At 48.7% G+C, this 14994-nt stretch overlaps 1 protein-coding gene across 4 annotated transcripts in view; it reads right to left on the reverse strand.

Moving 5' to 3' along the window:
• The window catches only part of NIN (ninein), a 77635-nt gene that overhangs the window by 22565 nt on the left and 40076 nt on the right, over window positions 1-14994 (reverse strand). For 3 of the 4 annotated variants that reach the window (XM_071557194.1, XM_071557192.1, XM_071557193.1), the window contains exons 14-26: window positions 14624-14777; window positions 14179-14300; window positions 13426-13952; window positions 10226-12226; window positions 8871-8996; window positions 7164-7233; window positions 6240-6455; window positions 5652-5765; window positions 3920-4042; window positions 3326-3439; window positions 2395-2541; window positions 1500-1667; window positions 194-343 (exon numbers count right to left, since the gene is read on the reverse strand). In XM_071557194.1, coding sequence (XP_071413295.1) covers window positions 194-343; window positions 1500-1667; window positions 2395-2541; window positions 3326-3439; window positions 3920-4042; window positions 5652-5765; window positions 6240-6455; window positions 7164-7233; window positions 8871-8996; window positions 10226-12226; window positions 13426-13952; window positions 14179-14300; window positions 14624-14777 — 4032 coding nt within the window. The remainder of the gene's footprint in view (window positions 1-193; window positions 344-1499; window positions 1668-2394; window positions 2542-3325; window positions 3440-3919; window positions 4043-5651; window positions 5766-6239; window positions 6456-7163; window positions 7234-8870; window positions 8997-10225; window positions 12227-13425; window positions 13953-14178; window positions 14301-14623; window positions 14778-14994) is intronic. The other variant, XM_071557195.1, reaches the window with a different exon arrangement.

Consider the following 14994-nt stretch of genomic DNA (forward strand, 5'->3'; position numbering starts at 1 on the left):
ATGAACAATTCAATATAAAGACTGAAAACCAGGAGTTATCTGGAGAAATGTGATGCTTTGTGTGATGTCCCACAGCATCCCATCCCTGCAGATGTGGAGGGCACAGCCAGCTCCTTGGGACAGGGAGAAAGGGCACAAAACTCTGAGGAAAAGAAGGAATTTACAGGTTCTCCCTTGCCCAGCCCAAACCAACCTTCCTGTTGGCAGATGACAGTTCCTTCTGCAGCTGCTCACACTCCCTCTTCAGGCTCAGCTTCTCCTGCTCCATGGCCTTGACGATGCCTGACTGGCTTTGGTGCTTCTGGTGCTTCAGGGACAGGATTGTGGATTCCAGTTGGCGGATCTGGAGGGATCAGAGAAGAGCAAAGGTGGAAAGATGGTCCAGATCATTCAAAAATTGCAGCTACTTCATCTAAAATACTGAGGACCAACCAATTTGGGGCTCAGAGAATTCCAGAATGGTTTGGGTTGGAAGGGACATGAATCTATTTCACCTAAAATACTGAGGACCAACCAATTTGGGGCTCAGAGAATCACAGGATGGTTTGGGTTGCAAGGGACATTAAAGCCCATCCATTCCCACCACCTGCCATGGGCAGGGTCACCTCCCACCAGCCCAGGGTGCTCCAAGCCCTGTCCAACCTGGCCTGGGACACTCCCAGGGATGGGGCAGCCACAGCTTCTCTGGGCACCTCTGGGGTATTTTTGACATTTTATCTTGTCCTTCTCTCCTCCTTTCCTCCTCTAACACTGTGAGCCAAGAAACTGCACAAGAAGAATGCTGGGAATGTTAAGAATCCTTTTTTAAAAGGATAAAAAAAGAAAGGGTGTTAACTGGAAGCCAGACCAGAATCCTGGACAAGAATTAACAGTGATTTCTTTGGAAGAGGAGACACATCCTAAGAGGGGTGTGGAGTCTCCTTCTCTGGAGATACCTGGGGGTGACCTGTGCCACCTGCTCTGGGTGAACCTGCTTGGGCAGGGGGTTGGTCTCTTCTCCCAGGCACTCAGCAATAGGACAAGGGGGCACGATGGGCTCAAGCTCTGCCAGGGGAAATTGAAGTTGGAGAGCAGAAAAAAATGCTTGGCAGAGAGAGTGCTCAGGGATTGGAATGGGCTGCCCAGAGAGGGGGTGGATTTCCCATCCCTGGAGGTTTTTCAGCTGAGCTTGGCCGTGGCACTGAGTGCCATGATCTGGTAAAGGGACTGGAGTTGGACCAAGGGTTGGACTTGATGATCTCGGAGGTCTTTTCCAACCCAATCCATTCTATGATTCTGTGATTCTATGGATGTGGCACTGAGTGAGAATCCACCACGTCATGATCCAACCCTACTGTGATCACCAGTCCAGGGCACTCCGTGCCCTGGGCTGGTGATCACAGTGGGGTTGGACCAAGGGTTGGACTTGATGATCTTGGAGGTCTTTTCCAACCCAATCCATTCTATGATCTCCAGAGCTCCCTCCCAACTCCAGCCCTTCTGTGACCTGTCCCAATTACCTTCTCCCTGGAGTGAGCCAGGTCTGCTTTGGTGCTCTGCACTTCCCTCTGCAGCCTCTCATTGTCCTGCCTGAGCAGCCTCTGCTCCTGCTCCTTCAGCTGCTCCAGTTCATCCCAGTGCTGGTCCTGGAGCCCTGGGGAAGGCACAGCCCCTTCCAGAACCCGAGTCTTAAGACAGACAGAATGGCAGGGTTAGGCCTTGAACAAAGAAGCAGAATTGCCTCTATTCAGCTGGGGGTTAAGTTGATTTTTGGTGACTGCAGAGGATTCCCAACTCCCTCCCAGCCTTCACCCAACTTGCAAAGCCCCAGTGCTTCCCTTCCCTGAAATCCTGGATAATAACTGTGCAGAGGGAGTGCACAGAGTTCAGCACCACAGAGAAATAAAGCAATTTGTGCTCTGTTTAGAGCTCTCAGTATTCTGTATTATCCAGTAATAGCTGCAATTTGGTTCCTGCTGTACAATGTTGAAACTGCCTCTTTTCCATGTGGACATTAAATATTCCTTAATTACAAGGCAAAGAAGCCAAATTACCAACTGAATCCATAACACCAATTCCAAGATCACTCAGTTACAACCTCCTCCAGTTACAAATCCTCATTAATCAAGAGAGTCTGGCATAATTCTGTACCTTTCAAAACCAAGTTGGACTGAAAATCGACCCTCAGTCCATTAGTGAGTTAATTTTTATAGTTAAAGGTGTAAATTGATACAGTTCATGGATTTAGGGGTGGGTTTTGGCAATAATTTCTTTCAGGGAAAGATTGAGAATCAGGAGATGGAAACTCATCTTTGTGTTCAACACTTTAAAATTCTAAAAATCTATTTAAAATCCAAACATTATATAGAATATACAACAATTCTAGTTAACTTTTGAGCCTCCTGAAGGTCTTACCTTTTCACTGCTGCTCTGCAGCTGCTTGTGCAGAGACAGGACCTCTTGTTTGAGCGTTTCCTTCTCCTGCTGCGTCGCCTGCAGGTCGGATTTCAGTCGGGACATCTGGAGGGTGGTGCTCTGCAGGGTCTCATCGAGGCTCTGCACCTGCAAGGAGCAGCAATCAGCCCTGCTGGACCAGGATTTGGGGTGCAGGGACCAGGTGTCATGTGTGTTGTGTTCAGTTCTGGGCCCCTCAGTTGAGGAAAGAGATTGAGGGGCTGGAGCGGGGCCAGAGAAGAGCAACGAGGCTGGAGAATGGACTGGAGGTGGCACTGAGTGTCCTCTTAAACACCTCCAGGGACAGAGAATCCACCATGTCTTGATCCAACCTCACTGTGATCACCAGCCCAGGGCACAGAGTGCCAGAGTGATCCCAGTGGGGTTGGATCAAGGGTTGGACTTGATAATCTCAGAGGTCTCTTCCAACCCAACTGAGAAGAGCAACGAGGCTGGAGAAGGGACTGGAGCACAAGTGCTGTGGGGAGAGGCTGAGGGAGCTGGGGGTGTTTAGCCTGGAGAAGAGGAGGCTCAGAGGTGACCTCAGCACTGTCTGGAATTCCCTGAAGGGAAGTTCTGGCCAGTTGGGGGTTGGTCTCTTCTCCCAGGCACTCAGCAATAGGACAAGGGGGCACGATGGGCTCAAGCTCTGCCAGGGGAAATTGAAGTTGGAGAGCAGAAAGAAATTCTTTGCAGAGAGAGTGCTCAGGGATTGGAATGGGCTGCCCAGAGAGGGGGTGGATTCTCTGACCCTGGAGGTTTTTAAGGTGAGACTGGACATGCACTGAGTGCCATGATCTGGTGATCACAGTGGGGTTGGATTAAGGATTGGACTTGATGATCTCAGAGGTCTCTTCCAACCCAACTGATTCTATGTTTCCACATTCTGTACCTTTTCCTGTGAGATGCTGAGCTGTGCTTTCAGTGCCTGGCTCTGCTGTTCCCAAGATTTCTGCTCCTGCTTCAAGCTGCCAATTGCACTCTCCAAGCAGCTGACCTGAGCTACCTGCAAGGAGATCACATGGAGAATCCTCACTCAGGATCTTCTGGAACTCAGTTTGGCTTTGAGGGTTAACCCAGAGGGAGTTACAGCAACACAAAGAAAGCACAACCCCCCCAGCTCCCAGCCTGGATTTCCACACAACAGGATCATTATTTGGAGTGTGCAGACCCTGCTCAAGTTCAGAGCTGCACTATGTCAAAGCTGCAATACAAGTCCAAGAACACTCTGCAGTGTTCATATCCAGGCCTCTCCTCCTTGCAATGCTTGGAATTTTCTACATAATCAAATGACAGGAAAGTTGTGCTGCAGAATTTAAGCTTTCCCCTCTCAGACCAGGCAGAAAAAATACCCAGGCAGGGGCAATTCTGCTTTTATCTGCCTTGAGGGTAAGGCAAAAAACTTCCTAAAGCAGTTTTAGAGGTTATGGTGATACAGACACAAGAATTTTAACAGCACACAGTGATGGGTTGGCAGTTTTCTCACCTTGTCAATACATCTGTTCAGTTCCTCACTCAGAGCTTCTTTCTCTTTCTGCAGCTTCTCATTCCTGGTAATTAAGCTGGAAACTTCATTCTGAAGGTCAGAGAGGTCAGGGCATCTGGGCAGCTGTGGGAAGCAAACCCCTCACAGCTGCATTTCTGTGCTGCTGCAGAATGTGGTGTGCAAGTCATGGAATCATGGAATGGTTTAGGTGGGAAGGGACCTCTAAAGGTTCATCCTCAACTAGTCCAGGTTGCTCCAAGCCCTGTCCAGCCTGGCCTTGGACACTCCCAGGGATGGGGCAGCCACAGCTTCTCTGGGCACCTGTGCCAGGGCCTGCCCACCCTCCCAAACACCAATTCCTTCCCAATATCCCACCTGTCCCTGCCCTCTGGCAGTGGGAAGCCATTCCCTGTGTCCTGTCCCTCCATCCCTTGTCCCCAGTCCCTCTCCAGCTCTCCTGAGGCTCCCTGTAAGTCAAGCAGAGTTTGATCTGCTCTCCATATTAAGTAGGACCAGCCACAATTCCTGTTCTTCTCCACTCTGGAGCTCTTTGCTTTGAGATGGGAGTTGGTCACCTGGAGAGAAGTGACCAGAGGGTTCTCTCCCATGTTACTCCTGGAAACCACAGAAGCATCAAAAAGTTGGGGTTGGGGAGGGACATCAAAGCCCACCCAGTGCCACCCCTGCCATGGGCAGGGACACCTCCCACCAGCCCAGGGTGCTCCAAGCCCTGTCCAACCTGGCCTGGGACACTCCCAGGGATGGGGCAGCCACAGCTTCTCTGGGCACCTGTGCCAGGGCCTGCCCAGGAATTCCTTCCCAATATCCCACCTAAATCAACACATGTTGGAAGACAGAGGGAAAAATACTGTACTGGCTGACTCCTGATCCTTTTCCCAGCTGAGCCCTCTGCCTTCCCCCAGGCTCTCTTGCCTTTCCTCACCCAATCTCCTGCCTGGAATTCCACCCAGCCACAACTCCCTCATTACTGGGCAGGACTCAGCTCCTTTCCCTTTTTAAGACCATTATCTACCCTGAGCACTGGGTGCCTCAAATGAGCTTTACACTGCACAGAAAATGACTTTGTGGAGCCCTAATCAGGGAGGTGACTCATTTGTAGCCTTCATTATCTGTGTTTATTAGCATGTATTTACAGCCACTTGAACTGTGCTTACACAGGAGATAACTGAGCCCTCCAGGAAATTATCTCCATCCTTATCTCCAGCTGGGTTTAGCAACAGGAATTCTGAGAGGACATGGAAGAGCTCAGCCCTTCAATGGAGCTGAATGGGTCATCACCAGTTCCACAGGAAAATGCTCTCCTGTGGATCCCCTTTGCCCTGTCTATTCCTTGATTAGAGCTTTAAATCTTTGTCCTGATCAAAGCTCCTCTCTGTAGATCCACTGCTCCCAAAAATCATTTGGCAAAGTCCAAGTGAGCCCAACCATATCTGAACAATCATGAACTGGACCCAGAGACTGCCTCAAGAGCAGTTACATCCCCTTAATTTCTTTAAAGAAAGGTCATAAAAGTAACTATTTCCAACCCAGGAGGCATTAAAAGATGGTGAGTGTGATCTGATGGCACTCAAACAGATTTCCAAAATGGTTTGGGTTGGAAGGGATCTTTAGGACCATCCCTTTTATGGGCAGGGACACCTTCCACAATCCCAGGATGCTCCAAGCCCTGTCCAACCTGGCCTGGGACACTTCCAGGGAAACAATGCCATACCTGTTTTGTCTTCTCCAGCTCCTGCTTGAGGATATGGTTGTCCTGCTCCAGCAGATGAGCTTGAACCTTCATTTTGGACACCTCCATCTCCAGAGACGACACCAGATTCGATGACTGCAAAAAATAAAGGGCTCAGATTTCAGTTCAGGAGACTCCCAGAGCACTGAGGGCTGAGCAGAGGATGCTGCAGCCACTGCCAATGGGCAGAGAGCTGGGATGGCACTGGATGAACCCATGTGGGAAGTGCAGGGAAATACTGGGAATCACTGAGCTCCATTTTCAGGACAAACCTGCACACTTTTCCCTCCTGGTTTTGGCTGCTGTTGGGCTTTCCTTCCTGCCACCTGCAGGAATGTTTAAGGCGGCACTTGGCAAAGTTCAGCTTTGAGAGCCCACACACATCCCAAGACAGGGATGCCAATTCACAGAATCCCAGACTATTCTGATTGGAAGGGACCCACAAGGATCAGAGTCCAACTCTTCAGTCAATGGCCCACACAGGGGATTGAACCCATCACCTTGGCATTATTACAAACCAAGTTTTAACCAACTGAGCTGATCTCAGGGTCATCCCAGTATAATCCATACCTTTATTTTGGAGCTTTCCAGTTCCTCTTTCAGCACCAGTCTCTCCTTTTCCCATTCCTCCAGGGTGCACTTTCCCTCTTCCCTCTCCTTTTCCTTGAGCACCCTTGCCAGCTGTTGATTCAGATCCTGCACATCTGCCTGATTCTTGGAGTTCTTCTGGCTCAGTTCTGTATTTTCAGAGTCCAGCTGTTGGTTCCTGGTCTTCAGCTCTGCCACCTGAGTGGGGACAGCAGAGTCACTACGACTGATTTGCCACAGGGAATGACATTTTTAACATTCCCTTTCTATTAAAGTGATTAAAGATCTGACAAGTGTCTCTCCAACTGTGACTCTGAGCAGTTAATTGGCCTTAATTAGACAAGGTTTATCAGTCACCCAGCTCACCACTGTTCCTCCTTCCCTTTGCCATTTTGAGGGTTATCCCAGTGGATTATTCCAAGAAGAATTTTCCTAAGCAATGCTGAGAAGGACATGAATGTAAAAGCTACTTTAACCTTCTACTTTGGCCAGAAAACAAACCACCCTTAAAATAAAAGTGGCAATCCCATGGATCCAGCTGGCAGCATTCCTAGACCCAGCCAGCTGGGAAAGAACCAGAGGCTGAGTCACATCATCTGTTCCCATGGACCACTGCAAAGTATTCCCCACAAAGACCACAAAACAAAGGTTTAAACTTTGTATTTATACAAAGTAAACTCTCCAAGTTGATTTTGGGAAGTGCCCTCAAAACTCTGAGCTGGAGAGTTACAGCTGTTGTGTCTTGATCAGGCCAAACAAGCCTCAAATCAATGAGGTAACAAGAACAGTTACCAAAGTTTAAACTTATAAAATGGTCATTTTTCTGCTGCCTTTGTGACTGTTCAAGGAACAGCTTTTGTTCAGTGATGGTTTCCACAGAGAAGGTCCTGGGCTCTGACCACCCACCTGCTTTTTCAGGTTCTCAACCATCTTCTGTACAGCCACTTTCTCCTTCCTCACAGCCTCTATTTTCTGCCTAAGGGAAAATGGCAGCTCATTAACATCAAAATCACTTATTAATGTATTAGTTAAGACAGGACAAGAGGATGCAAGTTTAGGTTGGGTAACAGGGAGAATTCCTTCACTGAAAGGGCTGTCTAGCCCTGGCACAGCTGCCCAGGGCAGTGGTGGAGTCCCCATTCCTGGAAATGCTCAAAAAAACCATGTGGATGTGGCACTTGGGGACAAGGTTTAGTGGTGGCCTTGGCAGGGCTGGGAAATGGTTGGACTTCATGATCTTAGAGGGCTTTTCCACCCTTAGTTGATCCCGTTATTTTAAGAACAGGCTGTTTTATAATATCACCAGAAATGGTAATTTTGGATATTTATTTATAGCTCAGCATTATTGCTTTATGTAAGTTTGGCTCAACTCCTCCAGGTACCCCAGGGAGGCCTTTTCCAGAAGGGAATTAAAATCCCAGGATCACAGATGGTTCTCTACTTGCCAAAGACCAAATCACTGGAATAATCTGCACAAAGTTGCATCAGTTCAGCTCCTGAGGAGCTCCTGGGCTTGGGTGTGTTGCTGGGTCACCTCAGTGCCCACAGCTAAGCCTGGCTCTAGGAATGGGCCTGGAAAAGGGTGAGGAACAGCCTGTCAGCCTGCTGGATTTCCAACAGCACCACAAAATAAGTCCAGTTCAGACCTGTAGAACATCATAGAATGATAGAATGGATTGGGTTGGAAAAGACCTACGAGATCATCAAGTCCAGCCCTTGATCCAACCCCACTGTGATCACCAGCCCAGGGCACTCTGTGCCCTGGGCTGGTGATCACAGTGGGGTTGGATCAAGACATGGTGGATTCTCACTCAGTGCCACATCCATAGAATCATAGAATGGATTGGGTTGGAAAAGATCTCCGAGATCATCAAGTCCAACCCTTGGTCCCTTTACCAGATCATGGCACTCAGTGCCACAGCCAAGATCAGCTGAAAAACCTCCAGGGATGGGGAATCCACCCCCTCTCTGGGCAGCCCATTCCAATGCCTGAGCACTCTCTCTGCAAAGAAGTTTTTTCTGCTCTCCAACTTCAATTTCCCCTGGCAGAGCTTGAGCCCATCGTGCCCCCTTGTCCTATTGCTGAGTGCCTGGAGAAGAGACCAACCCCCACCTGGCCACAACTTCCCTTCAGGGAGTTCCAGACAGTGCTGAGGTCACCTCTGAGCCTCCTCTTCTCCAGGCTGAACAGCCCCAGCTCCCTCAGCCTCTCCCCACAGCACTTGTGCTCCACTCCCTTCTCCAGCCTCGTTGCTCTTCTCAGTTGGGTTGGAAGAGACCTCTGAGATCAAGTCCAACCCTTGATCCAACCCCACTGTGATCACTCCATGCCCTGGGCTGGTGATCACAGCAGGGTTGGATCAAGACATGGTGGATTCTCTGTCCCTGGAGGTGTTTCAGAGGACACTCAGTGCCACATCCAGTCCCTTCTCCAGCCTCGTTGCTCTTCTCTGGCCCCGCTCCAGCCTCTCAAGATCTTTCCTGAACTGAGGGGCCCAGAACTAAACACAATATTCAACATCTCACACACAAAGGAGCTTGGAGAGAAGGGAGAAACCATCATGGCAAGAGCCTGAAGGCACCACAAGGTGCATCATCCCATGGAATTCTCACCTCATTTCTTCCTGGGACCCGTTCAGCTCCCTCAGCTTCAGGCTGGAAGCGCTTCCTTCCTCGTTTAATAAATTAACTTCATTCTTCAGAATGGCATTTTCTTCTCGGAGCTTCTCAGCCTCACACCTGGGGCAGAGAGAGGAGACAGTGAGAACATTTCTGGCTGACACCCTGAGCCTGAGCTGCCTGTAATGTTTCAAAGCAAACCCACAGTCAGCTTGTTCCAGGCATAAATGCCACATTCATATTCTACACTTACTGAGTAAGAGTTCATTAAAAAAGGGCCTTTTTTGGCATTTTTTTTATAGCTCAAGCGAGCTAAAATCTAACAAGTTTCTTTCTCTTTCAGCCCTCAAGTTACAAATAATACCACAACATGCAGAGTGCCAGGAGACTGCAGTTTGTCACCCATTTCCTCAGCTGGAACTCAGAATTCTGGGAATAGCCCTCTTAGAAAGTGCCTTTTCTGTCCTCAAGTGACTGTACAGAAATAACTCAGGTTCAACACCTGAGAGAACAACTCCCTGCAGGAAGCTGGTGCTGAGCAATAATTAAGCCACTTGTAGCCACTTTATCCATTTAAAAAAAATCAAATAAATCCTTGCTGAAATACAGTAATTAAAAACAAGTTGGTAAAACCTGTGATATTCTATGTTATAATGGTATTTACCATATCAAACACCTGATGGGTTCCTAACTGGGGAAAAAAGTCACTGCAATTCTGTAGCATTAACTAAAAGATTGATAAAAACAGAAGCCCTTTCAGCATTCCAAATCACCAGAATTCTCCAGTATTAAGTGAAATACTAAGAAAAGCAGAAAGAATTTCAGCGTTCTGAGCAGCACTCGGGACTAAAAGGGAACAAAACGGAGCAAAGTGATATTAGTAAAAGCTAAAAGCACTCTGGAAGTGTTACCATGGATTTTGGACATGGAAGTGCAGGGGTTTATCTACTACAGACTAGACATGGTGACTGCATCCACAGGACAGCTGGCAGGTTCCTCCTGCTTCACCCCTTGGGTCAACACCACCCTGAGATCAGCTCAGTTGGTTAAAACTCGGTTGTAACAATGCCAAGGTCATGGGTTCAATCCCCTGTGTGGGCCATTGACTTAAGAGTTGGACTCGATGATCCTTGTGGGTCCTTCCAACTCAGAATAGTCTGATTCTGATTCTAGGTCCTGGCCAGGCAGAGGAGTCCCCCCCAATCCTTTATTCCAGCGGTGCTTCTCCACCATGGGAGGAGTTGGGAGGAGTCCATGGTGTTGGTTGCTACTCATGGTTAATCTACAGAGGTTAATGGCGGAGCCGGGCAGCGAGCGGAGCGGCGGGCGGGTTAGTGTGGCTACGTTACCTCAGGCTCTCCACCTTCTGCTGCAGCTCAGAGCACGTGCCCTGCAGGCCCTGGGGCACCACGCTCCTCTCCTCGCCGTGGCAGGACGTGGAGTTTGGGGCAGGCAGAGCTGGCACCTTCTCCTTTGGGTTGGGCTCCTGCGGTTCCCTCTTTTCCACCGGCGCTCCTCTCGCTGCGCCGTCGCGCCGGAAATTGTTCTGCTGGGCTGGGAATGCTCTGGGATGTTCTTCCAGCTCCCCATCTCTTGTGTGGCTCTGCACATCTACCTTTCCTTGAGTGTCTTGCTCTTGGGAATCTCCCAACTCTTTGACTTTTTGGAGGAGCTGAGTATTTTCCTCTTTGAACTGGAGGCTTTCCAGCTCACTTTCTTCTCGTTTGCAATGAAGGCTTCTCAGCCTGTGCAGGTTGTCTTCCAGCACTTTATTCCTTTCAATTAACTGTATCATTTCAGCTTTCAAATCCTCGTTTTCCACCTGGATTTCTTCCTGTAGAGACAGAAGCTCAGCCTGTGCCATGGATCTGTCTTCCAACTCTTCAACCCTTTTCCAAAGCTGAGCTAGAACGTCCCTCAGGTCACCAGTTGTTGGTCCAGGAACAGGATCCAACAGGGAAGAGGCTTCACTCAGCTCTTCAGCCTCCTCCAGCTCAACCTGCAGCTTCAAAGCATCAGAAACAAACCCTTTATTTTTGGGAGCTACATTGCCATTGAGCAGATGAGCCTTCTGTTGTTTTATATCATTGTGTGGCATTTTTGGTCCGGGAATTTTCTTGAGATCTTTCTTTTTTGGCAGCTGAGGCACCCAAGAAAGCAGCTCTTGGCTCCTGTCACAATCCTGAGTGCCATCAACACCCAGAGCTGCCTGACTTCCTTCTATCCAACACTCCTGTGCCTTGAGCACGTGGCTGCCTGCTCTGCCTTTCTCCCATCCTTCCTCCAAGTCTGAATCCATCTCCATCGTATCTTCCAGGTCTGTACTATCAGCCTCCAAAGGCAGGAGGACATTGGAATCCATTCCTTTCTCTGCATCTTGACAATCACTGGGCAACCCTTCAAAACTGGGATTTGCTTCCTCCGGTTCTGAGCCAGGACCGGGATGTGGCTCCCGCTGCGCCGCTCGGAGCCGGTGCCGCAGCCTGAGGATCTGGGCAGCCATCCTGACATTCTCCTTCACAGCCTGCTCATGCACCTTCTGCAGGTTCTGGAGGACCTCTGCATCATCCCCCAGAGGTGCTGGACCAGGGCAAGAAGCAATTTGGCTCTTGGCTTTTGCGTACTCGCTCTCCAGGGCCCTGTAGTGGCTTTGGAGGGCGGAAAAGCTCCACGTCTCCCACTGCAGTTTTTGTATCTCCCGTCGAAGGGCTGCGATTTCCAAGCTCATCTCAGCCTTTTCTGTCTCTGCTTGCACACAAATGTCTTTGTTCAAACTCTCCAGAGCAAGAAGTTTGGAGTTGAGCTCCTCTTTTTCTTGCTTATACTCACTCTCCAGTCTCTCCAGCTTTTGCCTCACCAGTTTCCCATTTTCCTCCACATCAGATATTTGCTTGTCTTTGTCCTTGAGGTCTTTCTCATGGTCATTTTGGAGCTGGGCTATTTTCCCCCTCAGCTCTTTCTCCTGCTCCTCAGCAGAGCTCCTCAGATCCTGCAGCTCCTTCTCCAGCTGCTCCCTCTCGCACACCAACTTGTTCACTTCTTCCTTGAAGTTCTTCTCCAGGAGATCCCTCTCCTGGCTCAGGGCAGAAGAAACAGCCTTTTCACTTGCCAGACTTTCCCTCAGCTGCTCGTGGGTTTCAGCGACCTCCTGAGCAGTCTCATCCCTTTCAAACTCCCACTGGGATTTCTCCTCTCTTTGCTGCTCCGCAAGTTCCCGCAGCTCCCGCTCGTAACGACCCTGCAGGCTTTGAAGGGTTTCTTCATATTTATTCACAAGTGTTTGTGTGTCCACAGAAAACTGAGTTTGTGCATGAGATGCTCTTCTGTTATAGTCACTTGCCATGTTTTTCCTAGACATGGTTAATATAAAATATTACTCAACTCTGGGCTACCTCAAAGAGATTCAAAGGGCTTTTTAAGTTGAATAAAACAAGCTGGAAAATCACTTTTTCACACAGTTTTGTACTATTGGACGGGTGTGTCAGAGACCTGAAGTTAAATTTGAGGCAATTTGGTGAAACTTCAGGAAAAAAATGCTTTGGGAAAGTGTCACAACTTATGAAATGTCCTCAGAAAAGATTTCATGTGCATTATGTGACCTTCTGTTCCTGTGCTTGGATTTTGGGGGCTGATGTTCTCACCCTCATCTCCCCCATCACCCCAGGATGGTTTATAGTTTCTTCTGACATTTGGTCTTGGCTAAAAGTATTTCCCAACCATCCTTTTCTTTATCAACTCTGAAACCCCAAATGTTTTAGAAGGACAAAGCAGGGGTTTGTAAAGGACAGGGATCCTGAACTGAGCTCAAGTCAATCACACCTGGTTATGCTTTAACAGCATTGTTGCCTCTGGGGGAGGTAAAAATTAATATTTATATCTGCTTGGGAATGGTCAGAAAAAAAACAAACCCTGGTGAGCAGCTCAGTGTTGTGGAATAAAACAGGGAACAGTCAGAACAGCTGGAATTAAGGTCACACCTTGAGTGTTGTGTTCAGTTCTGGGCCCCTCAGTTGAGGAAAGAGATTGAGGGGCTGGAGTGGGGCCAGAGAAGAGCAACGAGGCTGGAGAAGGGACTGGAGCACAAGTGCTGTGGGGAGAGGCTGAGGGAGCTGGGGGTGTTCAGCCTGGAGAAGAGGAGGCTCAGGGGAGACCTTATCCCTCTCTACAACTCCCTGAAAAGATGTTGTAGCCAGGTGGGGGTTGGTCTCTTCTCTCAAGTAACCAACAGTAGGACAACGGAGCACGATGGGCTCAAGCTCTGCCAGGGGAAATTTAAGTGAGATATCAGAAAAAACTTCTTTGCAGACAGAGTGCTCAGACATTGGAATGGGCTGCCCAGAGAGGGGGTGGGTTCTCAGACCTGGAGGTTTTTAAACTGAGATTGGCCATGGCACTGAGTGCCATGATCTGGTAATCAAAGTGGGGTTGGATCAAGGGTTGGGCTTGATGATCTCAGAGGTCTCTTCCAACCCAACTGATTCTATGTGCTATGGGTTCATCTGCACTGGGTTGCCATTGAGGTTCACCCCACGACCACCACCAGACTCACCTCTCCTCCTCCAGCTCCTGCTCGTGCTTCCTCAGCAGCTCCTGCTGGAGCTCCTCCTTCTCCAGGGCGTGCACCTCTGCCAGCCTCTTCAGCTGCTCATGGAACCCACGTTCCAGCTCTCCCTTCTCCTCCTGCAGGGTCTGCACCAGGACTCTCATCTTTTCTTCCACCCACACACTGTTCTGGATCAGTTCTTCCCGTTCCTGACTGAACTTCTCCTTCACCTGCTCCAGTCTGGCTCTGACATCCTCCTCATGCTCCTGCCTCAGCAGCTCCTGCAGGTTGGCTTTTTCCTCCTCAAAGCACCTCTGCAGTTTGGTTTTCTCCTCATTGTGTTTGCAGTCCAGCTCTCCCTGCTGCTCCCTGAGTGCTTCTGCCTCTCCCTGAAGCTCTGCCAGTTGAGTTTTAAGGCCAGTTATTTGCTTTTCCATGACATCCATCTCCTCAGCATGATTCTTCCTCATGTCCTCCTGCTCCTTTTCCCAGTGGGTTTTTGTCTCATCCAGCTGCTTTTCATAATGGCTCACCTACAAAAGGAAAACAGAGGAGATTTTCCACATTCTACAGAGATGTTCTCCTCAATATTTCCATATTATGAAGTTTCATATATTCATTTTACTGAATATTTTGATTAACACATCAGCATTTTCTCTTCATTTCCCCTGCAAAGCTTTATTTCTTACTGGGATCACAGAATCCCAGAATGGTTTAGGTGGGAAGGGACCCTAAAGACCATTTTGTTCCAACACTTACTGTGTCTTCAAGCTCCTGTTTCAGGTGATGGAGATCCCTGTGATGTTGCTCCTTCATCTGCTCAATGGCCATTTCTGCCTCTATGCTCATATTTAATGGGTTGCAATCTTCTGAACCAAGTCCTTTAGAAAGAAAAATTACTATAAAATAAATATTACCACAAAAACCTTAATTCTGTAATATATAAATATATCATTCTCAACAGAATTATTTCATCAATTTACATTTCTTTAGGCAGCTACTTGCAGCTCAAATTCCCATCACAAACACAGACAAGTGAATATTAATTGTAGCTTTCAATATAGTCCAGAGATCCCAAATTAACACTGAATACTAAAATTCAGGCAGGGATCAAATCCATTGGGAAGGTTTTATGGAATTACCTCCAAGGGGTTCTCACAACCCCCTAGAGCACAGAACTGAGTCCTGCAGGAGATGTTTGTACCTTGGTCAGGCTCAATCCCGCTGTTGCCGTGACTCTTCATATCCATGTCGAACTCTTCCAACAGGGAATTCCTCAGGGAAGGCCTGAGCACTCTGCCCTGGGCACGGTACTCCTCCAGCTCCGAGTGCAGCTCATCAATCTGGTCCTGCAGCTCCTGAGGGGAAAGATAAAGAAGCCTCAGTGAAACCAACCAAAGAATCCAACCCATCAGCCATGAGACATTCAGGTGGGAATCACAGCAGGGAAAGCCTTGTTTGAATCCATCATGCCAGTGTCATCCTTCTGTCAGCAAAACAAGGGGAATGGCTTCCCACTGCCAGAGAGCAGGGAAAGATGGGATTTTGGGAAGGAATTCCTGGCTGGGAGGGTGG

This window comes from Pithys albifrons, chromosome 6 (assembly GCF_047495875.1).
Source record: "Pithys albifrons albifrons isolate INPA30051 chromosome 6, PitAlb_v1, whole genome shotgun sequence".
NCBI classification, from domain to species: domain Eukaryota; kingdom Metazoa; phylum Chordata; class Aves; order Passeriformes; family Thamnophilidae; genus Pithys; species Pithys albifrons.